General features: G+C 41.1%; 1 protein-coding gene across 1 annotated transcript; it reads left to right on the forward strand.

Annotated features, from left to right (window-relative positions):
- Nucleotides 1–1,688: 1,688 nt before the first annotated feature.
- Nucleotides 1,689–26,065, forward strand: cers2b (ceramide synthase 2b). The gene is made up of 11 exons (XM_030749868.1): nucleotides 1,689–2,168; nucleotides 13,711–13,884; nucleotides 15,052–15,169; nucleotides 15,267–15,385; nucleotides 18,103–18,160; nucleotides 18,397–18,447; nucleotides 22,484–22,576; nucleotides 23,618–23,746; nucleotides 24,619–24,725; nucleotides 24,813–24,966; nucleotides 25,828–26,065. The coding sequence occupies exons 2-11, from the start codon at nucleotides 13,712–13,714 to the stop codon at nucleotides 25,981–25,983; spliced, it is 1,158 nt and encodes a 385-aa protein (XP_030605728.1). The 5' UTR covers nucleotides 1,689–2,168; nucleotide 13,711; the 3' UTR covers nucleotides 25,984–26,065.
- Nucleotides 26,066–27,674: the final 1,609 nt, after the last annotated feature.

A 27,674-nucleotide genomic window follows, 5' to 3' on the forward strand; every position in this document is an offset into this window, starting at 1 on the left:
CTACTTATTTTTTAGTTTTATTTATTTATTTTGTGTGCATGTTTACTTATATGTAATGATACTCTCCTTTTCTCCTCCGAAAGGCTTTGCCCTTCCCAGGCCACAGTTGTAAATAAGAACATGTTCTTAATCTGTCTGCCTGGTTAAATAAAGGTTTAAGTAAGTAAGGCTACTTATTCATCAGCAGGTTTAATTGTCTTTCTCTGGAACAAGATTTTTTTCTAATGATCAATTTCCCAAAAGAGAGAAAAAAAATAATAATAATTTGATGTGTGCAGACCACATTTTTAAAGACAGAAGCTCTAAGTCCACAGGTGCAGGATTTGTCTGAGCATCGAGGGGATGCATTAAGTAGAGGGTCTGGGGGTCCTCCACCAGGACATTTTGAGTGCTTTGGTCAATTTATTTCCTTCTCTACTTCAGCATATGGTGGAACTGTCTTGATTTATGTAAAAGGACACACAAAAATCAGGCAGCAAGTAACAGTTGGGTATTTGGTCTCACTTTCACATAACATTCAGAGTTAAAGCAGCTGTTTGACATAATCCCTCTGCTTTGATGTTTTCCTCTGAAATCTACACCTACAAACGCAGGAGTGTTTTTCTTGCCAAAACAAGTATAGAATTTAATAGGAAGAGATCAGTCTGTCATTTGCAATGTTTATTGAGGTTAGCAGCTGAAAAAGACTGGCAACTAGAACTCATCAATTTCATATTTCTTATAATTATTTTTTTGGACATGAGCCCATTTAAAGATAAGACATAAGATAAGGAATATTTTAGGATATGACAGCGGTCTACTATATTTTTGTGACCCTGTGGGCTTTCTTAATATTTTTTCAGTAATTGTATTGAAGTATATACTATTCTACTTATTGAAGCGCTTTTGTTATAGATTATGCTGGATTGAACTTTTAGCTGTTGCAACAAATAGATAAATAATGTATATCTCATCTAATTTGATCTTTCAGATTCTTCCAATGATCCTCATTTAAGGTAACACCAACAACCTTATTTAGTATTTAATATTGTTAAATCGAGGTAAACTCAAACACGGCCTGAACTGAACTGTGACCATCTGGGACAAACTTTTACAGGTTACCTGTGAGTCAGAAATGACACAGTCTCTCTATCACATCCTTTGACCCCTCACCTGCTTCTCTTCTTGTTCATGTGTCAATAGAAAAATAGATAAGGCCATACAAAATATACTAAATAAAATATCCTAACCTGCAAAGGCAAGCATTTAGGACAGTTTTATTAAGATTTACTGCAACTGCACGTTGACCCATTAAATCCAAATAATATTTAATTAAATGCCCGATGAAATGTAATAGAAAGGTCAAGAGTGTGAGCGAGACCTCAGGAAAAGATTTCTATATAGTAAACATCAGATGCTACGTCAGCAAATAACGAGGTTAAAGGTCCGCCACAGCAAAGCCCTACGAGCAGGAAAGTATAATTCCTAAAAATTCCAGGAATTAAGAGGGTTTTTTTTTTTTTTTAATTTATTTTAAGAATCAGACACCTCGGATTAACGTAGCTCTTTCTGGCACAAAGATTTAGGGGTAAAACTTTCTTCTGAGCGGAAACCAAACGCGTATGTCAGCCAAATGCTCACTCTCATGTGCTTGGACGTCATCCGCGCCCCTCCCTCTCCGTTATCCCCTCACTCCTCCTTCTGTCTGCGCCTCTCAGTCCGCTCTCCTGCCGGCCCGACCCGACCCGATCCTCTGTCCGGCCACAAAGACCCCCGCCGACTCCCGGGACACACGAGGGGGAATTAGCTGGGACACGACGAGGAAGGGGGGGAGAACAACTGCCTGAACATTGTTGGGAGATAAGCCGCCGGTCGCATTGCAGCATCTCACATACTCTCTCCATATGCAGCTACCTTTTTCCTTCCCTTTTTCTCGCACGTTGTTCTCCATGGAAACATGTAAAAATCACTCAGCGCCCTTCTGAGCACAACCAGCGGGCTGGGCGCACGCAACGGGACCGTTAGGTTTTTTTCTTTTGTTTTGGTTTTTTTTTTTTTGTTTTTTGTTTTTTGTTTTTTTTTCCAGCGAGCTACACGGGACCAAAAAGAAAAAAGGAAGAAAAAAAAATAGCTGATTTTTGTTGGAAAAACGGAATTTTCGCTTCTTCACCGAGGAGAAAAACACCAAAGTAAGTACCCTTTCACTTTCATGTAGGTAAGTAGACGTTTGTCGTTTTTGTGCGCGTGAGTGAGTGAGTGTTTGCGGGACACGCACGCTCCGCGCAGACGTCATTACGTATTCATGCAGGAAACGGGTAATTAAATATAACAGGCCGCTTTCGGCCTTTTAACGTGAAGAAAACAATAAAAGCACGGTTTTAGTTGGATATATGTGTGATGGTAGGTTTACTATTTTCAGCAGTGGCTATCTCATTTATGGGCACGAGGGCAGCCTGGCGCGTGGTTCAACGGTGGCTCTCTGACGTTTCCTATTAGTACTAGCCGCATTATCACTGTAGCTAACACACACACAAGTCACAGCTCCACTATACAAATATCATTTTAAAATGATATGTTTATTTATATCCGTTTAGGTCTCTCCTCTTCCTCTCGTCTTCAATCTGCTTCACTTAAGAGTAGCTGCATTAAAGCTGAAAGCAAACATCAATGTGAACGCTTTAAATGAGAGGTGGCAGCTGTAGCTACCATATGGGGAATAGTGTTGCTTGTTTTGCTGACATTGACCACGATGAGGCTCGTTCATTCTCAGACACCTGTGTAAATACATGACATCATAACAGGCAAAATATGTGTGATATACTGTCATAGTCATTATATTCATAACAAGCTAATTACAGTGGTGTCATATTTAATCTTAAGTTCTTTTCCCCCCTTTCTTAAATGTAAAGAAGGACACTGAAAATGTTTGCTAACACCTCAACCAAGATTTAATAAGCTGAAGCCAAAAGTGAAAAAAAGACACCCCACTTTATCCTCCTGCTTCAAAATTGTTAGAGAATAGAATGTTTTGTTTCTTGTTAAATTTTTTCATTTAATTAGCAGTTCAGTAACAAAACAGATGATAGCCTGAGATTTCTTAGGAAAAAAAATTGCAATTTTGTTTTGTCCACATTCATTGAGTCTACTGTCATTACATTGTGCATTACAGTGGAAAGGCACAGTATATATATTTGAGGCTTCAGTGTAGGAACCATTATTGTTTTGTGTTTGCACGTCTGGCTACCAGCTGGCACTTGTTGTGTTTACTGGTTAATTACGTGTATGTATATAAGGGGCAGCTACAGGTGCTGTCTGCTACCAAAGCAAACAGTTTTTTGACTGTGCTATTGTGCAGCCATTATGTGGTGAGGAGATGTGCACTCAGTGGCACTTTAAAAAAGACACTGCATTTACAATTCAGTCAACTTGTGTGGGTATAGAAGTACTTTTATCTGTAAAATCATTTTCACTCCTGTGTAGTAGTGCTGGCATCACCACAAAAGGAATAGCAGTGCATTTTATTGAAAAGTAATAGTTAATGACTTTTCACACTTTGGAACACCATAGAGTGGGCCAAATGGGATCACTAATTAGGATTTATACTTCTGTGTGAAATCTACACTGTAACCTATGCTGTAACCTTACATTCACCTCCTTGAAAATGTAAATAGAAGTCATAACGACACAGTGTGCACCAGCTGTCATTGGACTGTTTGGTACTGTTGTTTCCTCCTGTGTATTTCCAGCTACTTGTTCTTCTGCTTCCATTTTTATTTAATGACTGAAGGATCTGCCAACTATTGTTTTGGCTGGTGTGCACGCCAGCAAAATACTGCGTTCCAGTTGAAGTCAGAAGTGAGAATTTTTGAGTTCCTAGTTAGAATTTTCAACTGGAACAGCCCCTCGAGTTGAATTCCCAACTTGGGTTAGAAAGCTTAGGCGTAGAAGAAAGTGCTTGTATGAATGTATGTGTGTGAATGCATGAATGAGACTCATAGTACGAAAGAGCTTTGAGAACTCAAATGGAGAAGAAAAGCACTTTACAAATACTAGTCCATTACCACTACACTATGCAGCCGTCCTTATACATAGATTCAAAATATAAGTTTAAATTAAGCTTTTCTGGAATTCACAGTATTGCATTGTGTCCATTTGGGTTGGCATTTGGATACGCTGAGTGAAGTATTGTGGGTATGCAATTTTTGGTGATGTACTTGAGTGCAGTTCTCCAAAAAAACCAACAGTAGGATGAAAGGTGTGTGTGCGTCAAATGCTGATTGGTTGAAAAGCTTGAAAAGGAAAGGGAGGGACAGTGAAGTACACTGGAAAGAGGGAGAATTGCGATCAAAGATCAAAAGGGTAGCATGAGAAGCATAAACAGCGGCTACAGTGGACAGTTTTCATTATTTTTTAACACTTGGTTTCACTTTAAAGACGTTTTGTCTATTTTGACTAATGTGGTAGGAGCTAAGCTAAAGGAACACAATCAAGAGTAGCCCTCAGACTGTGTACTTTTGACCAACGCACAGCCATGTGGATTGTGATGACGTCACAATTAGCAGCAATGTGATGACCAGAACCACGGCTTTAGATGGGCTAGTGCTGGCCTGTGCCCGAGCTGTGCCACAGTGTTGGCTGATGGCTATTTTAAACTTCTTTTTTTTTTTTAAAGCTTTAATGCAGCAATTTAAATGATTAATCAATCATCCAATTAATAATGCCTATGATTATCATCTTGTGACAGATTTCTTAGGAATAAAATGACTCTTGCTCAGGGTTCTAGACAGTGGTTGATTGCCCGGCTCTGTGCTGGGCTGAGGTACTGTCGCGCTGGGCTGAGAATTTCACTGGTTATCGGAACTGTTTGCTATTACCACAATTAGCAAGAGGGCGCGGCTTTTAACTCTAGGGGTCGTCTGATACCCATGGGAACTCCCCTGGTCATCCCATACTGCTGGGCTGTGAATTGTCTAGAAATAGAAACTGAATCCTCCAATTAAGAGGGTTAAGCGAAATGTCAAAAAAGCAACTCAAAGGGCCAAATTGTATGTTATTTTTGACATCAATTTGCGGACCAGAAGGGGGCGGGGCCGGAAGCGGCCCACGGGTCGCAAGTTTGGGCACCCCTGGTCTAGATCCCTGTTACTGACTAAATCTTTGCATCCATCCAGGTTAAACAGTGTAGAAGTCCAACAGTAGAGAAAACACAACACACAACAGTTTTTCATTTATCTCTACCTAACCTGGACAGATAGCAGCTGCCAGCTGTCAATGATTACATCTTCTTCTTCCGAACTGTTCAAATGAGTAATCAGTAATTCTGTTGGGCCTCATTTTTGTGTTGCCTGCTTTTGAGGCGACACAAAGAATAGCCTCAGCAAAAAGAATAGCCCTGCATATATACCCAGAGGGCAAACTAATTGCCCTCAGCAAGGGCACTGTGCTTGCTCAAAGGGCCAAACTGGACTGTGAGAAGAAAATCAGCGTGACAATACCCCCACCCCACCTGAGTGAGCCTATTCAAATCAGTCCGCAGCCTGATTGAACTGCCTCATCAATAATTCATCAGTGTCAGAGGTACTAAAACAGACTTACATGTGATCTCTATCTAAAACACAGCAGACTGCATAACAGTGGTGAAACTGTTCACTGAACTGTCGGTCTGCTTCAGGATGATTTGGCATTTTCTTATAAATTACATATACTCTTTTGTGTGTTTGTTTATTCACTGCGTCAAATAAAATGCATACAAAAAAAAATGTTTTTTTTTTTTTAATCAAGTGCAAGAATGTCTAAAATGTGAAGGATGTGTATGACTCACCCTGAAAAGCCTCTGGCTCAGAATATCCAAAGCATGACCTGAGTTACGGCTAATGAACCATGTGCAGAAAGCATCCCAGCCTCCTGAACTGCAACTTCATCCCACAGTGTGTGCATTCAGGTTTTCACGGCTTTTACTGTGATTCCTAATCTGTGGCAGTGAGCTGAAATGAACATTGTATGTAGAGAAGCTTGACATGCTGTATTTATTGTGCAGCTGTATGTTTCCGTCTTGAAGGATAAGATGAAAGTATTTGGAGGGTTTGAGTTGCAGAAAATTACATGAATCCAATGTTTCCCCCAAACCCTGGGCTACATTTTGGGGTTGATGTGGCCGATTATGTGGGCAGATATTCCAGCCTGGTCTCACAGCAAAGCATGAGGAAGTAATGAAAATGTAATTTTAATGTGAAGTATGTTTCATGTCTGCAGCACGTATGTTGTCCAGACTGTTCAACAGGGGAAGTGTCAGCATGACAGCAAAGAAAATAGAGCTTTAAAAGAAGTGGCGGCCACTGTATTTTAACCTAAACCACAATTTTTTTCCTAAACCTAACTGAGTAGTTTTGCCAGACTATAACTGAGTTGTTTTTAATGGCTAAACCTAAAAATCTATCGTGTGTAGGAAATGTGGACTTTTCTGCCCCTTTAAGTCTCATTGCAAAAGCTTTGTTTCCAAAGGTCAGAAAAGACATCAGATCAGAATATTTCCTCAGTACTTGTATGTTATTGCTACTCTGGTTATTTGTTATTGTTCATTTGTTATGCATGGTGCAATAATAAAAATCAATCACTCAATCAATAATGAAGAGTGGTAAATATTAATTCTGTGTGTATGGGCACAAATCATTACATAAGAGCAGAAAAAAAATGCAAATCAATAGATTGGATGTTGTGACTATACCAAAGGGGCAGCACAAAGGTGCAGTGGTCAGACGTGTTGCTTCACAGCAAGAAGGGTCTGGGTTCAAATCTTCTGTCTTTTTGTGGGTCAGGTTTACAGATTCTCCATGTGGCTGTATAGGTTTCCTCAAGAAATCCAAAGACATGAACTTTAGTTTAGTTAGAAATTTTAAATTGACTCCAAGTGTGAATCTGTTTATACTGACTGTGACAGACTGGTGACCTTTTGCCCAGATCAGCTGGGATAGGCTCCAACAATCCCATGACCCTGAAAAAGAAAATGGATTGATGTTTTTTTTCCCGATATCTGCAGAGATATTTCCTTCAGTGTGGCTTAACACTATCTCCACCAATGATGAAGTTTTCCAGCTTAAAAAAAAAATATGTGTGTGTGTGTGTGTGTGTGTGTGTGTGTGTGTGTGTGTGTGTGTGTGTGTGTGTGTGTGTGTGTGTGTGTGTGTGTGTGTGTGTGTGTGTCATTGATGAGTAGATTGATAATGATGGATAGATCTGGAAATTCTTCAGTGCAGGCTCCACTATTGTTACGGACCTTAAGGACTCAAATTTAAAGCAGTCAAATTTATGAAATTCATAAAATATCTCAGTAAACAAGAATGAGCAAGAGCCAAGTGGCTGAGAAATAACTCAATATCCAAATCAGACCAGTAATAAATCACCTGGCAAGTGAGTGAGATATTTTATCAACTAAAATTAATTAGATCATTTATGACTCCATTATATTTTACACACTAATGCTATATGCAATAGCTCTGTTTGTGTTTATATCCCTAAACTGTTTCCTTTATCTGTGACAGATATTCTATATTCTTTATCTAGTCTATGTAATTATTATGATTTTCTAACATTTTTATGTAAAAAGCAATTAAAAGACAGAAATCCTGCAAAGTTACATTTATTTTGTCTGTTACCTTTTACAAAACATGTTATTTGTTTCAGTAATACTAGAAAAAATACATTGAACTTAAGGTATGTTTGAATTAATTGCGTCTTGCAGTATGATGTTTAATGCTGTTTAAATAATAAACAGCCACCCTGTTTTTTAGATGTGGACTGTGTAACAGGGTTTGATCCAGCAGCTGATCACCCGGCACCGAGGTATCTCTGTGCCAGGCTGAGAATTTCATTGGTTCGCTGATTGCTATCACCACTAAGCGTGTGCGGCTATTAGCACTAGCAAACAATTGTCCGATACCCAGTGGAATATCTAGGAGGGAAGAAATTTCACAAACTGGCTTGTTGCAATGGTGGCATCCTGTTACAGTACCACACTTGAATTCAGTGAGTTTTTTAGAACAACCCATTCTTAAACAAATGTTTGGTGTATTCTTTATAGAAACACTCAAAATCAGCAGCAGACCTTGCTGCTCTAGATCTGTTTCTGTGGCAAAGTACAATAAGATCAAAAGACTGTAATGTTTGAAGACCGCATGTAATTCTATGGTTATAAATGACCTTGTGTGACTTTCCATTATCCATGTCACACCAATGGAACAGATCTTGTTAGAATATATATATATATATATATATATATATATATATATATATATATAGTATGAAAGTTGTAGGAGAAGCAGATTTTTACAATCAAAATGATGAGAACAGCACATATAAATATGCAGCTACTCAGTCAGTAGAGGTGTACCTCTAAAGTGACAATAATTAGTTCATGAAAGTAGTCATGGCCACGATTTAATTCACTTTTCACTTGTCCATCTCTGCTGCCTTTTTACTCCAGTCTTGTAACTTTTGGTAAAAGTAGTCAGTGTGCCATTCTTTCTCTTAACTTATCAAACCTGAAACTCATGTAGTATCAGTAGCCGTATAAATTGTCCTTTTTCTCTGCGTCGATCTCCCATAATAGTTTTTAAAGATTGTGGTGTGGGTGACTCAGCTACTGGTGAACATGCTAAGTAAATGTGTAGTTGTACAATCATAGGTGGTATGGTACAAGTGACTCACAGTTCGAGCACATCACTACTGTCTCATGACTTATGTTCCTATGGCTGACTCAGTCCTCTACCATCCAGAAAAAGGCTGACTATAAATCTCCAAGAGATGTTCTTAATCTGTGGAGATGAATGGGGAATCTGGAGTGCTTCCTTTTTGTGGTGGCAGCATGTTTACATTCCCCAGATATTCCTGGACTCGGTACCAGGTTAAGTCAGGTCTGTGTAGGTTTTCCTAAAATTTCAGAGAAACAACATCACTTGTTTGAAAACCCAGGATCCAGGAAAAAAACAAAAAAAAAAACAGCAGTGACAGCTGGAGCGAGACATCTGTTGATAATCACCAAACATGCTTATACTGTACATTCATTGTCAGAAAAAGAGAAGGAAAGTGCCAGACACACAGAACTTCCTTTTCCCTCCCCTGCCAGAGGCATCCTTTATTTTTATTGGACATTTAAAATGGTCAGAGTCTGGTCATATGATCTAGTGGGCCAATGGCATGTGGGGTTAGAAAAACTGTGGGGGTGTGGTGGGGGGTTGTAACATGCTGAATTCACTGCATGATCTCTACAAGTCACCCTAAAAATACCCTCTTGCATCCTAAATTGAACCAACTCCACATACTGCTGCAATAATGAGAAATTGAACTTTGTCCCTCCCCCCTTTTTTTTTCTGTGTGTGTGTGTGTGTGTGTGTGTGTGTGTGTGTGTGTGTGTGTGTGTGTGTATGTGTATGTGTATGTGTGTGTGTGTGTGTGTGTGTGTGTGTGTGTGTGTGTGTGTGTGTGTGTGTTTGGTGAGCTAATTACAGCTGACACACATATAAACAGTGTGTAGTTTTTAATTATAGGAAATCACATATTTGCACAGGAAAATAAATGCTATCTGCTCTTTGGACCATCCATTGTGATGCTAAGAAGCTTGATTGGTTATCAGATTTCGATTAGATTAAACCACTTTTTTTATGGAGCCAGACATGCACACAAAACTCTTAAGATCTGGCAGCACACTTCGGGAAAAGTGAGATGTAGTGCTACCGAAGTGGAAGAAGCTGGCAAAATGAACAGAAAAAATATGTCACCCTTCCCATCCACCACTACCTGTGTTAAAAGGGGGGAAGAGGTGAGAGAGGGGGGCAACCCAGTGCTCAGCCAGGCATGCTGCTGCAACAGGAAACGGGGGCCATGACTAACATGACATGATGAGGAAAATAACTGACACACTCAACCATGAGAAGTAATCAAAAGTGTCAGTGAGCTGCAGTTTACATCAAGTGAAGCTGAATTTGGAGAACTAGTTAAGGAGTTAAACATAAAGATAGATTAGGGCTTCTCTATTACAGCAACAACAACAACAAAAAAATCACAGTGATTAGAAAAATGGTGGATTAATCCCTAAAATTTAGTTATAATCAAAATAAAAAACAAAATAAATTAATAAATGTTAACTGAGCTAATGCTGCCTCAGTCTATCTGGGAGTGAATCTGGAGTTTTGAGGAAGGACAACAGAAAAGGAAAAGGATGTGCTGAAAGGCAAAAAGGAGAAGTGTTGCGAAACAGAATGTGGCTTAATAATTGTTTTAATAATTTGTAGAAGCTGAAATTTTAAACGTAATGGTGTTTAAAATTCAACTAATTGTACAGCCTTAATAAATGGGTTGAATAGCTGGTCACGTTCTTGAATTTGAAAAGACTTCTGCACATGAACTGTTCGAGGAATCAGATCAAGATTTTGAAGTCACTGAAGTATTCAGTTTGATTCAGGTGATTTTGTATGAGCAGGATAGAGGTGGGTGGTAGGGCTGTCCATTTGGTTATGTTTCACTCACAATTTTGGCTCCCAGTTATTAATAAAACAAGATAAAGATAATGTTGTTATTATACTGCATTTTTTTAATGTCACATTTGATACATTTTCCCAAAGTCTGTGATTGAGTTAAATACATTTACATTAGCTGCCCTTCCTGACACAATCCCAAAGGGATTTCTGTCTCATCCTGGGATCGAACTGGGACTCTTTTGCTTATGTAAAAGGTGTAAACTACTATGCAATGGAGCCGGTAATAATCACGATCTCAGTATTGACCAAAATTATTGTGATTGTAATTTTTGCCATAGCTTGCAGCCCTAATTTGTGGCACAGCTTCAGCAACTTCTACAGTGTGTGAGGATAAAGTACGGGAGAGAACAAAGTCTGAAGAGGTCAAAACACCAACAACATTTGGAGTATGTAGAACAACTATTAAACCAGATGAAGGCCAGTAGAGGAAAGGGGTCAGTCAAGCAATAAATTTCTTCTGTATACACTGCTAGAATAGGCAGGAAACAGGAGACTTTTATGATTGCTCTTGCTATTCAAATCAGTGTGAATAGACATTGCACAGACTTTGATGAGACTGATAATCTGAAAGGTTAAATTTACATTCTCACTTGCACCTCTGCCAGATAATGCCTAGAAAAGCTCAGGGCTGCACTGCATGCTTGATAACAGCTTCATTCTTTGATCCGATTGTTCCTGATTTCAGTCAAAAAAAAAGAATATGAATAAAATGCATTTTTAATCAATTTAGTACAATACAAAAGAAAACTCTGGTTTCCACACTGTGGAAGAGAGCCAGAGATTAATAATAACTAATGATTAAATGCAGAGTGGTGTATATAGAGACTGAACAGAGGTGAGTGAAGGAGAAACACTCACTGCATTTTGGGAATCCCTCCAGTGGCCTAGGCCTAAGCAGTGGAACTAAGGGAGGGTTCAGGGTCACCTGATCCAGCCCTAACTATAAGCTTGATCATAAAGGAAAGTTTTAAGCCTAATTTTAGAAATAGAGAGGGTGTCTGTCTCCCGAATCCAAACTGGGAGCTGGTTCCACAGAAGAGGAGCCTGAACACTGAATGCTCTGCCTCCCGTTCTACTTTTAAGTATTTTAGGAACCACACGTAAGCCAGCAGTCTGAGAGCGAAGTGCTCTATTAGGGTGATATGGTACTATGAGGTGTTTAAGATAAGATGGTGCCTAATTATTGTATGTGAGAAAATCAGTAATTCCAGTTACTATTTTTAAGTGGAATTTTCTTGGGTATTAAAACTGAATGTTTTTCAGGTTCTATCTGTTGGTCAGGAGAAGCAAGCAATGTTTAGATGTCCTCTTTGGGTCCATTTAATGGGTGTTTTTCACATTATTATGGAATAATTTGAAGAAAAGAGGTTCCTTTATTTCTCAGAGTAACTTGGTGTCCGTATTGATTCTCGGGTATTTCGTGTGGACTCTAATCAGAAACATTAAAACCAAACCCAACTCCAAACACAGATAAGGACATGCAAACAATTTTGTGAATCACACAGTTGTTTTTCTGCTTCTGCTTCTCTTACTGTAAAACTCTCAGTATAAATAGCCAAATATAGTTTAGGCTGTAATTTTTAAAGATAGTCAAGACAGGGAGGCATTATGCATGGTTTTGGCTCTCTAAGCCAAGGAGGGAATCCTTTTTAAATAACTGGCAGGGTGCAGCAGGGTGGGGATGGGAGTGGGAATGAAGCGGTTACAAGGCTTTGGCATTTGTGGTTGCTGATGGTGGGAGGGAAGTTACTGTAGATCTGCAAGGGGACTCCGGAGTGCAATGGGGGCGCCCCCGCTGCTCTGCACTTACGAATGACTCATAATTCACATCCCTCAGATACTCATTCAAACCCCTTTACACACTCTGTCTCTGCCACTCCCTGAACTTTGCAGCAGAAATATTCAGCTCTGTCTGAGGAAAAACCGACTCCAGCAGCTGCCCTCGACTAAAGCACATGTGGAGGAAAAGATTTGCTCAGTTGTTGGTCTCCTTTCTCCTCCCTTGTGAGGGCCTCCTTACTTCAATGCATGCTGTCTGTGCTCTGTTATATGCATTATGAGAAACATACAGGGAGGCTTCCACTGAGGGGGAAATCATCCAGTTCTCTAAATTCACAGCTGTCTTCCTATATACAAAGCCAGGCATGTAGGTGTATAGTAGGTGCCTATATAGCCAGCCTATAGACCAAACATGGGCAAAGTATGGTCTGAGGGCTGGGACCAGCTTGCAAACAATCTCAGTCCAGCTCATGACATCCTCAAGGGCAAACAATACAATGGCTTCAAAAAATCATTAAGAGGCAGCAACTTAGGTGTGTTTTCAGTGATCTCTGCAGTGGTGCATATCAGATAACAAGATGTAGGCTAATTCAAGTGTTCTCATAGCACTTTGTTTTTTAAAAATTTATTCTCCCTCCCCATCAGGGGAGGGAGCAGAGCTGCTGCTCCTCCACATTGAAAGGAGCTAGTTGAAGTGGTTCACAACATCTGACTGGGATGCCTCCTGGAGAGACCTAATCTCTCCAGAACACACTGGAGAGATTAGGTCTCTCGGCTGGCTTGGGAACATCTCGTGTCCCCTAAGAAGAGCTGGAGGAGGTGGCTGAAGAGAGGGAGGTCTGGGCGTCTCTGCTTACACTAATGCCCTTGCCACCTGGACATGGATGGATGTTAGTTATATTTACATTGTTGTAACCTGTAACAAGGTTATTATGGTGAACTAAAACAAAACTAAAAATGAATTAAAATAAGGTCGTAAATATAGCCAAAATCCACACTAACTCCTGAGCTACAGCCATCACATGGACCCCGCCCCATATTACAGTAATTAAAAGACTATAGGTAACAGTGAAACTATTAAAAACTTAACTGACACATGCAAACCCACTCTCAAAACTAACTGAATCTAAACCAAAAAAAATAAAGATTCAGTAGCGGCTGCAGCCAAAAACTGCTTCTGTTTGTCCTCCACTGTCCAACGGCTTTTCCTCAAACAGATTTCTGCCAGGACTATGATGGAACATAAATTCAAAAATCTAGGTGTGGCCTTGCAAATAGTGACCCTGCAAGATCCAGCAACGATCCAGCGGTTCTTTTCTTCATTTCTTTTTCTATTTGGACAACTTCAGAGATTGTGGATCTATAACAGAGTAGCCTGGGTCTCTGAATGTGCTGACACTGTGTGTGTCCTGTGTTTCAGGATGTTGTCGGAGATCAGTGACTGGTTCTGGCAGGAGCGGCTGTGGTTCCCGGAGGGCCTGGGCTGGGCTGATCTGGAGGATCGGGATGGACGAGTATACGCCAAGGCCCGGGACTTGTGGGTGGCGCTGCCCATCGCCCTCGTATTCCTCATTATCCGTCAGATCTTTGAAAGGTCAGTCCATTTTTCATTCTGTCTTACTGTGTCTCAAACATTTACTTTCAGTGTATTCATACATTTTTTTCTTTCTTTTTATCCTTCAATCTTCCCGTCAGTTATCTCTTCTTCTGACTTTTTATTCAGTTAGTTTATATCACAGACGATTTTTTTTTTCCTCCTCTGTAGTTGCTTAATCTTTTCTTTGTTGCGACCTGATTTATGATGAGCAAATGCCCATTGTTTCTTCGACTGGTATTCTTTTCCACATAAGAGCAGTGTTCCTGTTTCCAGGAGTTAATCCTTTGGAAATCAGACAATCATTACAGAGTTCACCTATGTTTCCCTTGCTAATGCCAGGAGGCTCTTTTCCTCATTGTTGCTTTTCATTTCTACCTCCTGTTCAGTCACAGAATGGCTATAAAAAATGATTTAAAAAATGTAATCAGTACAACACAATCTTTTTGTCATCCTGTCTTTTTTTACAGGGTTCTAGCCAGAAAAAAAAATTACAGGCCAGCCTGCGTGTGTGTTGGTGGGGTGGGGCTAATGAAGTAGGTACTTGGATAGACCCACTTGCGCGTGTCAACAGTGTGTTACAACACCGGAGGAAGAATTAGCGATTCGTGTTGACTTGCTCTGCGTTAAACGCTAAAAAAACGGGACACCGCAGCTCCCGGATATGACGTCATTTTCATTATCCGCCATCGGGGGTCTCCCCCAAAGTTTGTCCGGTTCAGATCCAATTTCTCTAAAACAAAGTTATATTTTTACAAAGAAAGGTGAATTTTAATCCAATATCTTGCACCCTCACACCGCTCATACCACCAAGAAAACCCTCTATATAGATTATTTGGTCCCTTAATCACAAAACTATGAAGTTTGAAACGATTGTTCGACCGCGCCGGCACTTTACTAGGCACCGCCTTGTGACATTTGGAAGGTACCAGGAATTGCCGAAAAAACTTAAATTAAGATTAGCTTGCTAATGCTAAGCGCTAAACGCCGTGCCCACTTGCTAATTGCTGTGATAGGATTCCCGGCGCAAGACGACCTCAGCGTGGTGCAGCCGCTGGCTAGAACCCTGGTATATAATAGCTTGAACAATAGTTTATGTGATATTTATCACATCTAGGCTTCTTCTGTTTGCCACTGTCTTTTAATCTTATCATTTTATGGTTGCAGGATTGTGGCCACGCCTCTGGCCTCGCTGCTCGGGGTTAAAGACACAGTGCGGCTCAAGGCCCCACACAACCCCACACTGGAGTCCTACTACTGTAACATTACCAAAACCCCCAACCAGGTAGATCTCTGCAGCCTTCCATACAGAATTACAGATAGTCTAATATGTTTGTGTCACTGGGAAATAATTGAATCTGATCTCTTTGTGCTGTTCTCAGTCTTCAGTAGCAAGCCTTTGCAAGAAGACTGGCTACTCAGAAAGACAAGTGCAACGATGGTTCAGAAGACGAAGGAACCAGGACAGACCAAGTTTGCTCAAAAAATTTCGAGAGGCCAGGTATGCACCCGTACTCTTCTAAACATATGTGACTGCCGTAGAGTCCAGAGGATTGTACACTCTTGCGTTCCTCTGGCCATATAAGTGCATTTCTGAGGGCAAAAGTAGCCCTCTATTCTTGCACTCATTACAGTGTTACTACACACACACACACACACACACACACACACACACATACAGATCCAACCATCCACATGCTTATTAGCACAGGGCCTCTGCAGCTGGGGCTCTGTCACCACTGCCAACATTTACTGTAACAGAAGCCGAGTTAAACCAACGGCCTGATTACCTGATAAGACCAGCTAATGCCAGCTGCCAGGATTCACACTTGAAGATACAGTACAACAGACAATAAGCAGCAGATAACATGATACTGGTAGTAGAACTAATAATGAAGATGTACTGTACACTGATATGCATGTAGACAGATCTAATGATTATACTATCATATATGTCCTATGCCTAAGTTTGTCATGGCCATTAGCTTCAATGTCATGGACACTGATCAAGTTTGATGACAGAGCCATGAAAGCTCTTTTGACTTACAGCATCACCGTAATTATAAGAAGACAGTGAACACACTGAACACTGGATGAAAAAAGTCCCTGTAATAATGGTTGCGATAGAAATTAAGTTTTATTTTTTTAATTTTAAAAGACAAAAATAATCACACTACTTGGTCTCTGTAGTTTTTCCGGAGCCTCTGATTGTATCACTCAGTCTTCCTCAGATGGAGTTATAACGGAAGCATTACAGCTTTGTTTTTTCCGACAGGGTTCAAAAGACACGACATTTTACACTGCAGGATCACCCTGGTAACCCGTTTCATACCCCCACTCTCTCACCCCATATTTCCTGTCCACCAGTTCACTCTTTGTGCTTAATAACGACAAAAAATGCTGCTGTTTTTGTCAACCTATAAATGTGGCTCATGATTATATACATTTATATTAATTTTGGAACTTTCTGTGGAGAGATGTCGCTGATAAAAATGACATTTACAGGATGGGTTCATATCAGCCTTGTTTGACTGATATTGTTGACAGCAGTGTTGGGTTTTTGTATTACACATTATTTGTTACTTTTTAAAGACATTATACTTTATTCCCTGAAGAAACTACTCATTACATTATTTCTTGTTCATATGTACTGAGATGCTTTGTCACATAATTACCAGTTAACAATATAAAGCTTAAGCTGCAGTCACACACTCTAGCACTCAAATCTCTATCCTAATGAAGACACACATGACACTCGCATGAAGCAGCTGTAGAAATGGGCAGCAGCAGAAATGGAGGCTTCAGTGCTACAAGCCCGACTGCTCATCACTGTTTTTGTTACTTGTTATAAATCAAGCTTTGGTTACTCGGTTGGAGTCGGCTTTAGCGTCACTCTGGGTCTTGGGTTCTTCACTGCTAGCTTTGTTTTAGCTTATTGCAGATGTTTGCCAAGAGTTGATGTCATGTTAAGTGCAGTTGCTTCTAGGTAGGGTGCAGTTTGCACTTTACCAGCAAAAGCAAAAAACATCATATGAAATTGTTGAAAATGTGCATCTCTAGTTTTAATTAATGCAGTTTACATATATAATCTGTCACTGTCTGGCCCTTGAGCCGTGACAAATAATGGGAGACACAGTTTTAACCAAAAATATATACAAATGTTTTAACCAAAAGCAAAGACCATAATTAACCTCATGAGTCTGTTAACAGTGTGTTAGCAGTTTGATGAGCGTTTGAATCAGCTCAAAACCAACCAAACAAATAGCATAGTGAGGACAAAGACTTAGGCAGCCAGCTCTTAAAGGCTACTGACCAGGTGCTCCCAGTTAACTCTGAGAACCTGCAAGGCAACGCAGAGGGACAAACACAGAGCAAGCCCAGCCAAGGCAGAGAGGGCCATCAAAAATATCAGAAAGAAATATCTTTATATTGTGTTAAATTAATCATTTTGGTGAACTGACACTTCATTCTGGTGCCTTTACAGTACTTCAGCTCATTTATAGTGATGTATGTGCAGATGTGATGTGTGTGTGTGTGGATGTGTGCAGGCGTGCATGTGACTGCATGCTTGTCGCTCCCTGGTTATGGTGTGTCTTTCACTGTGCGCACTACAACATAATGGCATTTTTCTTCTGAATCGATCTATTGTTTATGTGCACACAACAGGCTTTCTGTCTTTCTTCCTTATTACCCCCCCCCCCAACCTAGCCCAATGGTGTATCTCCCACACTCCCACTCCTTCTTCTCTGTATCCGTGTCTCTGCTGCATCGTTCTCTGTGATGTCTTATGACGACACCTGTATGAGCAGGGGCAATTGCAGTTGCTGTCTCTGATACAGGGTGTTTGTCTAGTAGCCCTCATTGTTTGTTAACACATGTTTGGTGTCCTGGTTTGACATTCTCAGCAGATTTTTCCAGGCAGTTCACACAGCCTGGCAGCTTGCTCTAACTTGTGTGTTTGTGACTGTAAGCAGGAATTTGTGTGTGTGTGTGTGTGTGTGTGTGTGTGTGTGTGTGTGTGTGTGTGTGTGTGTGTGTGTGTGTGTGTGTGTGTGTGTGTGTGTGTGTGTGTGTGTGTGTGCATGTGTGTGTGTGCGTGTGTGTGTGTGTGTGTGTGTGTGTGTGTGTGTGTGTGTCTGCTGGTAGAAAATGTGCCTAATGTCTTTTCTCATTGACTGAGTAGAAAGTGTGTTTGTATGTGTGTGTGTTCTCTTGCAGTTGGAGATTTACCTTTTACCTTCTTGCTTTCATTGCTGGCCTGGCCGCCCTCATCGATGTGAGTACTGCCATTTTAACCTTGACCACTCCTCTTCCTCCTCTCATGCCTTTATATGTTCACCAACTGTCCGGCTATCAGACCTTTTCTATGGTAGTCTGCCTTTTTTGCAGTGATAATGTCACCTCTTGCACTGTCAGAGGGAGAAGCATTGACTCATCCTTGTGCTGAGTCAGTTGTTATAAATATACCTGTCGTGTTTTGCTGTCTCATTCATATCCTGCATCTCCTTCCAGAAACCTTGGCTGTATGACCTGAAGGAGATGTGGCAAGGCTTTCCTGTGCTGGTACGTCTGTAGGATGACTAAGTACAATAAGTGCACCAGGTATCGCTTCATTAAATTAGGGTCCTGAACAAAAAGGCCCTGGAAGGTAGTAAAATTCCCCCCCTGCCTGTTTAAGTGATGACAGAAGCAAAGTTTCCAGAGTGGATTTCCTGGTTTTAGCTTAGTTTTGATTCGTTTCAGAATCAAAATCAGCTTTATTCATCATATACATGTGAACCTACTAGGAGTTTGGCCTCTGTAATTTTCTTTCTTGGGTGTTATTTACATAAAGTTTAGAAAGTGCAAAAAATTATATAGTACTAATGGCCATGCCTGTTTGCTAATTGTGGTAATAGTGAACAGTTCCGATAGTGAACCAGTGAAATTCTCAGCCCAGCGCAACAGTACCTCAGCCTGGTGCAGCCAGCAATCAGCCACTGGCTAGAAGCCTGGATTAAGCTCCAGGTGGTTCTGATCACAACAGAGGGCGAGGGTCACCTCATGTCTGTAGGAGGCCTCGTGGCCGATGCCTGTTGTGTCATCCGCAAACTTTAGGAGTTTGACAGACTGGTCCTCTGAGATGCAGTTGTTGGTGTAGAACAGGGGTATTCAACTCCAGGCCTCCAGGGCCGGTGTCCTGCAGGTTTTAGATGTGTCTCTGCTTCAACACACCTGAGTCAAATATAGAAGTCATTAGCGGGACTCTGGAGAACTTGACTGCATACTGAGGAGACAATTCAGCCATTTGATTCAGGTGTGTTGGATCAGGGACACATCTAAAACCTGCAGGACACTGGCTCTGGAGGCCTGGAGTTGAATACCCCTGGTGTAGAGAGAGAAGAGCAGCAGGGAAAGAACACACCCCTGGGGGGGCCCCCAGTGCTGATGGGCTGGGTGCTGGAGGTGATCCTCCCTGGCTTCACCTGCTGCCTCCTGTCAGTGAGGAAGTTGTAGATCCACTGACAGGTGGAGGCCGGCACTGTGAGCTGTGATATTTTTGGTGGAGGGTTTCTGGGATGATGGTATTGAACGCAGAGCTAAAGTCCACAAATAGGATCCTTCCATAAGTCCCAGAGTTGTTGAGGTGTTGAAGGATGGAGTGCAATACCGTGTTGACTGTGTCATCCACTGACAGGTTTGCCCAGTAGTCAAACTGCAGGGAGTCAAGCAGGGGACTTGTGGTGATCTTCACATGGTGCAGAATCAGTCGCTCAAAGGATTTCATGACCACTGATGTCAGGGCAACAGGCTTGTAGTCATTCAACCCTGTGGTGGTGAGTTTTTTGGGGCCGGGGATGATAATAGAACATTTGAACCAGGGAGGAAGTCACATAGCTCCAGAACTCTGTTGAAGTGCCACCTGGTCAGCTCAGATTCTCAGACAGCAGCAACACACACCATTGGGTCCTGGAGCTTTCCTGACCTTCTTTCTCTGGAAGAGCCGACACAAATCCTTTATACAGACTCTCAGTGCAGGTGGGTGGTCTGAGTGGAGGGGGGAGGGGTGGCAGGGGGTTCAGGTAGGACACAGAAGTTGAGTGTTGTAGATGGGGTGGGAGATGGGCGTGAAAAACAACAGTAGAAGCCATTCAGCTCCTCTGCCAGACACTTGTTTACCCGTGGGGGTGGGGGGGCTCCTGTAGTTGGTATCATCTCACAGGCCTCTCCACACTGACGCCCTGTTTACACAAGAACATTTTCAGGTGAAAATGGTAACGTTTTGATGCGTTAAGGCCTCCCGTTTACACGAGAATGGTGTTTCCAGTCTCTTAAAACGATACTTTTTCCAGAGTGGAGCATTTTTGAAATGCTCTCTTTCCGTGTTGTGACTACTATGCCCACACCGCCAGCTTGTGGCCCGGCAATGGGAACTACATCATTTTCAACATCTTGTGCTTCTGTGTAAACGGAGTTAGTTTTTAAAACATTTCCATCTGAACACGTTACTTTTCGAACTCGAAACCAGAAAAACAACACCGTTTCCACTGGATCATTCTCATGTACAGGGGACCTGAAGCAGGGTCGGTGCCTGAAAACTTGTATTTCAGCTTCTCATAGTAGCTCCTCTTAGCTGCTCTGATCTCCCTTGTTAGTGTGTTCCTGGCCTGTTTGTACAGGGCCCGGTCCCTACCTCTGTGGGCCTCCTCCTTGGCTTGGCGCAGCTTGCTGTTTGGTGGTGAACTCTGGCTTATTGTTGTTGTATGTGCAGACGGTTTTGGTCTGCACGCACGAGTCCTCGCAAAAGCTGATGTAAGATGTCACAGTGTCAGACAGCTCATTGAGGTCTGTAGCTGCAGCTTCAAAGACACTCAAGTCAGTGCAGTCAAAGTAGACCTGTGACTTCAGCTTTGACTCAGCTGTCCATCTCTTGTCCTCACTACAGGCTTTAAACTACCTAACTTCTGCCTGTAAGCTGGGATGAGATGGACCATGCAGTGGTCAGAGTCCCAAAGCAGCATAGGGAACAGAGTGATAAGAATCCTTTAAAATAGTGTAGCAGTGGTCCAGTGTGTTAACATCCCTGGTGAGACACTTTTTCTGCCATCTATATTTAGGGAGTTCATAGCTGAGGTTTGCTCTGTTAAAATCCCCAAGAATGATGAGCAGAGAGTCCGGCTGTTTTTTAATCCACATCTTTTACCTGGTCAGCCAGGTGTTCTAACACTTGTATTGCACAGGCCTGAGGTGGAATGTAAACATTGACCGTGATGAACAAGGAGAACTCCTGCTGTGAATAAAAATGGTTTGCAGTTACTGAAAATAGTCTCTAGATGAGGGTTGCATTGAAAACTAAAAGTAAAGAGGAAGAAAGTACAAGAAAAATCACCCATATGCTGAGGAGAAATTGTGGTTGGCGTCATCTTGTTTCAGTGTTAGTTTTAGTTCAGTGTCTGTTATGGGTGGCATTTGTCAAGGTCAGATTTCAGGACTTTGAAACAATACAAACACTTAGTTCACAGTCTCACAGAAGATGTCCCAGTCTCAAACATCTGTGCCAAAGCCTCCTCAGACTGACTGTGTTGACAAATTAAAATATTTTAGTTATTTTACTTTTATAAGTGCACAGTTTTTAGTTAGTTTTTTTTTTCATGTTTAGTTTTTAGTTTCGTTTTAGCTAACCTTGGGTGGGAGGCCTTACACTCACTGACTAGTACTGAATTCATCCCCCTTTTGCCTCAGAACTGCCCTACTTCTTCATGGCATAGATTCATCAAGGTGCTGGAAACATTCCTCACAGATTTTGGTCCATATTGATATGACAGCATCGCACACTTGCTGCAGATTTGTCGGCTGCACAGCCATTGCGCAAATCTCCTGTTCCACCACGTCACCTTTCTTCCTCATTCTGAGTCTTGCTTTGAACTCCAGCAGGTTGCCTTGACCATATCTGCATGCCTCAATGCATTGAACGGCTGCCATGTGATTGGCTGATTAGATATTTGTGTAAACATGCAGTTGAACAGGTATACGTAATGTACTGGCTGATGAGCTTATTAACTGCAAGTTAGAGCAAGTCAGCACTGTTAGTACTGCTACTTACAACTAAAAGGATATCAGAAACATTTTTTTTCATTAACAAGAATTAATAAATTATTTTTGATTTGGGGTCAGGTCATGTTGACTTATTAATTATATTACTGGGAGTCACTGTCATGTACTTTGGTAAACACTACAAAACAAAACAAAACAAAATATACCATTCACAGACAGTTCATAATGTGCTTGATGTGATTAACTGATTGATTTAGATCACTGGTCTATTATTTGAGATAACGGGTCTCCGTCTCTCAAATGTCAATATGTGCTGGTTCTCTAAGTCTTATGTGATAATCAGCTGATTATCTTTGGATGTTGGAGAAATAAAACAAAGTGTTAACTGGGATCATTTGAACTTACAACAGACATTTGTCATTTTTAAAATGTCACTTTTAATCATTTTTTCAGAGAACATTTAGAAGGTTAATCTATAATGCAAACAAATATACAGTTCCCAATACTGATTTGTACAAACTGTTCTATCAATTTTGAAATTAACGATCTGTCTCTTCCTCTTCAGACTCTCCTGCCGTCCCAATATTGGTACTATATGATTGAACTGGGTTTCTATGGCTCTCTACTCTTCAGCGTGGCCTCTGATGTCAAACGCAAAGTAAGTGACTTTATCTCACGAACACTAAACTTTTCCTTATTCAGGAATACAAAGGATTTGAACAGGAAAAGGTGGAAAAGACATCCATCCAGCCATCCATTTCTTGCTGCTTACCCAGTCCGGATCTCAGGGGCAGCAGCCTAAGGCCTGAATTATGCTTCTGCATCAGGTCTTTGCCGGTCCTACGTACGTAACCGTATCTGATCTATCTATTACCCTATGTGGTAATCACAGGCCTTGCGGGCTGCATCCACTCGATGTGTAGTTATATTATTTGAGAGGTGCGCATCAGGTTACAGCGTAAGTTACATACGTAGGACCGACTCAGAAGGATAATAAATAAGCAGGCATCCTGTTCAGATGTCCGAACCACGTCAGCTGGCTTTTTTTCCATGTGGAAGATCAGCTCTACTCCGAGACCCTCCTACATGACCGAGCTCCTCACCCTATCTCTAAGGGAGAGCTTAGCTACCCTTCGGTGGGAGCTCATTCTCATTCTTTCAGTCGCTACCCAGAGCTTGTGACCCCAGGTGAGGGTAGAAACAAAGACTGACCAGTAAATAGACAGCTTCACTTTCATGCTCAGCTCTCTCTTTATCACAGCAGACTGGTCAGACTGCCATTCATGCAGATATGGCAACCACTGGATGTCTGTGTGGTTATAGCATCATAATTGTACACAAGAGACTGACAGTCTTTTGTCACTCTCTGATCGGTTTCACATCTGCCATTTGACTGTGAGTGGATAGACTGTTGTGACAAGTGTATGTGTGTGTGTCTGTGTCTGTCTGCCTTTGTGTGTTTGACTTGGACTTTGCTCAGCTTGGTCAGCTGAGCACAGTGGGGTGAAAACTCTTGCCAAACTCTTTCACAGCGTGTTTCACCAACACAAATGTCTAACCCGGATAATGTTAAGCTGGATTTACCAACACTCTCGCAGACCTGATTAAAAAGCAGCGCACAGTTATATATGTGTTCTGTTTTGATGTCTGCAGAATAAAAAAAGCATGTTTGTTTCCCCACATATCTCTCCCTCTCCAGGACTTTAAAGAGCAGATCGTTCACCATGTAGCAACAATCCTCCTCATCAGCTTCTCGTGGTGCGTTAACTACATTCGTTGTGGAACTCTCATCATGCTGGTGCACGACTCCTCTGATTACCTCCTCGAGGTAAAGCCTCATCACAGTATTTTATATATTGATGACAAATGTGCCCAAAAATCAACTGACATGTAGCTCCACATGCATTTACAACCCGTGTCCGGGTGAAGTTAAACTCAGTAAGATGTGGGAACTGTGTTTGTCATTATGTAAACAGAGTGAATATGAATGTTGCACAGTTTGTGTTGATGCCATTTACCTCTACCACTAAGTGGGATGTTTTGGCTTTTGAGCCATGTGTGTGATGACAACACACTGATCATATTCTGCCCCCTTGTGGAGAAAACTGCACTTAAGTTATTATTTGTGCGATACAAGCACTGTCACTTTCATTATTACTTATCATGGTTTTCCTTTTAGCAGGGAAGTCACTGGGATTGTAATAAAAATATTTATTTTTTTTAAGTTTTTTTAAACCAGACATGGCGAGCGAGGGGGTGGAGCTTACTGTGAAACTGAGGGACACTGCTCACAAGTTGCTAGCCAATGAGCATATCCTGGATAATCCTCCTTTCTGACTTTAATATTGACCATAATTTACATAATTAACTACAGATGGAGCCCATAAAGTTATCAGGAAAGTAATACTGCGGTCACAGAGCGAGGGATTAGAAGACCAGAAGCCCAAACCTGTATTTTTTTAAAAAGACTTCAAGTTTGGACTTTGGCTTCACTTTTCAGAAGCTACGTCCCTCTTTTAATACCCTCTATGCTCTTTGGGTTTGGCTACACAGACCAGTCGTGCCTGTCTGTGTAGCCAAACCCAAAAAGACCAATTTAAAGCCAGGAAAACCACTGACTAAAGCAAGCATCAAATGCTTTTTTTTTTTCCCAGAAACTTTGCCTTTTCAGTCTTTTGTTTTTATCTGTTCCACTCACAGTCTGCAAAGATGTTCAACTATGCTGGGTGGCGAAATGCCTGTAACTACATCTTCATTGTATTTGCTGCAGTCTTCATTGTCACCCGCCTTGTTATCTTCCCCTTCTGGTAAACACACTACACTTCTACATTTTAAACAATTACTCTAACTCTTTGTTATGGTACACTCTCCTTAATTCTCGCTGTCTCTTTCAGGATTATTTACTGTACGTGGGTGTACCCAGTGACCATCTATGAGCCATTTTTCGGCTACTACTTTTTCAACGGACTGCTGATGACTCTTCAGTGTCTACATATCTTCTGGGCTGTTCTCATTATACGCATAGCAATCCGCTTCCTCAGCAACAACGTAAGCAAACCAAATGACAAACATTAAGTGGTCTGTTTTTTTTTGTTTTATTTTACATCCATTAAGTCAAACAGTAAGTGAAAAAGAAAAAAAAATACTAAAAAACACATTTTTTCCTGAATCAAATGTGAGCATACTCTCTTATGAAGACCTGCTGTTCAAAAATGGATAAAGCTATGAAAAAATATTAAGAATTGTACTAAAAGAGCCGGTTGAAGTCCAGGCACTGTGAATGTGTTTTAATCCTAAAGGTTTAGTCAAAAATAATAACTCAGACCTAAAAGAATTTGAACTTTGTCACTTGATGTGAAAGCTCTGAAAGTGAGTGAGTGTGAAACACTGGAAGTAGCAGTTTAACCAGCAATATCTGATTATCCCACACTGAGTGGGGTCACTGAACAAAACACTGCATACATAAAAGTTTTCTTACATTTTTGTGGCAAACAGTTCCTTATTTTTCCTTATTACCTGAAGTTCATTTATTGAGACCATCTCCTGTTGTGGTGTCCCAGATACCAAATATTTGAAAACGTGAAAAAACGCTGGCTCTGTCTGATTAAGATTTCAGTGTGGACACGAAGTTTTAAGTTTACAAAGTCATGGATGGATTCAGACCAGAGTTCATGTAATACAGGTGTGAACGCGACCTTTCTGTCAGAGAAGGTGGCATAAATGAGTGGGTTTGTCACTTCAAGCTTTTGCACACACTTCAAGGATATTTTTATAGCTGCTTTGCGTACAGCTGAGTTTGTTCTGACACTAGCCAGAGCTTCAGGATAGGGTGAGCCGGAGGTCTCCTCGATTAATGGCGTGTTTCTAAAGGGACACCTCTTCTCACACGTTCTTCTTCATATTTTTCAGGAAAAAGTGGATGATGACAGGAGCGACAAAGATGAAACAGACGAATCAGAAGAGGAGGAAGAAGAGGAGGCAGGAGTGAAAAAGCATATGAAGAAAAATGGACCAGTGCAGAATGGTCACGCAGTCCACAACAACAACCACAGCAAGAGGAAGTGAAATAAAGTGACGGGATGGAAGAATGTTAGAAGGACTTGTATCCCTCAGTAGGGGAGCAGCAGGGAGGGAAAGGAGAGAAAAAGATGAAAGGTGGCGTGTGTGTGTGTGTGGGGGGGGGGGGGGGGGGGTGATTCCCTAAATCCAAGAACAGCAGGTATCTGAGGAAATTTGACACTGTTACTTTTACACAAAAAAACACGTTCATTTTTTAGAGGGCACAGAGATCCAGCAGATGACATACACTACATTAAGTGGCACGGCTTTTCACTTTGTCATCCGAGAAAAATTTATCACAGCCTTTGTTTGATGTTAGTCCCAAACATTTTCAGTGAGACAGGGAAGAAAATGGAGACAAGCAAAGTTTGGAGAACACAGATTGGGGGGGGGGGCTACTACTTTAGCTTTGATGTTCTGACTGTGTGCCTTAGAGCCAGCTGATGGCTGCTAAAAAAAAAAAAAAAAAAAAAAAGCCATTTTAAAGCCTTCTGCTTTGAAGTTGTGTTGCTTTATTCTTTGTTTGCTTTTTACTAAAAGAACAAAACAAACTGAAAGTGAGTTACATGAAGGTGAGACAATAGGGCGTTTATTTCCCTAGGTTTCTGTCTATGCAACTATCTGTTCAGCTATTGCAGTGTCTTTGCACATACGTACAGTGTGTCTCTCATATAAAGTAATAACCTGCAGTAGGACTGTTCACCTCTGCTCTCCAACATGACTTGTGCCATTTATAAAGTGCTCTGATTTCAGTTGTGCAATCAGCAAGAAACGTTTTAATGGGGACCTATCAAACTCTTCCATATTTTCTGTCATATACTTTTAATGGTGGGTGTTCATATTAAACATGGCCAATGTTTCAAAGAATGAGGTCTGTTTACGTGCGGGTAATCCCTGTGAGCCAAAAGCTCAGATTTCATATTGCTCTAAATGCACTGTTTTAGGCAGTTTTTTTCTACTCTTGAATCTGTATGATGTCACAGAGAGAGGTTATCCCTAATATGGTATACTTGGGCACACAGCTCCACCCACTTGCTGTCAAAATCTTTTGTTTACAAGGGGCAGCCAATCAGAAAAAAAAGCTGTCTTATGCTTGATTTATAGCACTGTGTTAAATGTGTGACATAGACCTCACCAACTGCAATACATTTGTTTCGTAGTAACACACAGTGTAAACTCAGTACGCTGGTTAGCACAAGGATAAGAGTTTGGTTAATAGGCTTTAATTGTATCTAATTTGCTCCTTACACTAATAAATAGCTAGTATTCTGCCAGATTTATCAGCTCCAAATCCAATATAGACAGCTCAGTTTTATTCATGTTGACAGAGTGACAGCACCCGAGTGTGAATGCAAATGTCGCCCTCTACAGTGAAGATTCAGCACAGTACTATAAACTGTGCTTTAAAGGGAGCAGGCAGGTAGCTAAAGCTGCTTCTTTCAAGATAAACCATGATTATTCTGAACTCTGGATTATACAAAGCTACTTTAGTTCAAGAATAAAAATACGGTGCTGGAAACGAGCATCATGGGTCCCCTTTAACTTCTGTTCATTCCTAATCAAGCAAAGCTCACTTTGTACAATTCCTGTTTCCAGTAGAGCCATCTCAACAGTTCCCTGTAGGCAGTAAACAAGAGCCAGAAATTAATATAAAAGCTGGTAGAAAAATCTAACTTCCTGCTGAATAACCTTTTCCT

This window comes from Archocentrus centrarchus, chromosome 16, assembly GCF_007364275.1.
Source record: "Archocentrus centrarchus isolate MPI-CPG fArcCen1 chromosome 16, fArcCen1, whole genome shotgun sequence".
Classification (NCBI taxonomy): domain Eukaryota; kingdom Metazoa; phylum Chordata; class Actinopteri; order Cichliformes; family Cichlidae; genus Archocentrus; species Archocentrus centrarchus.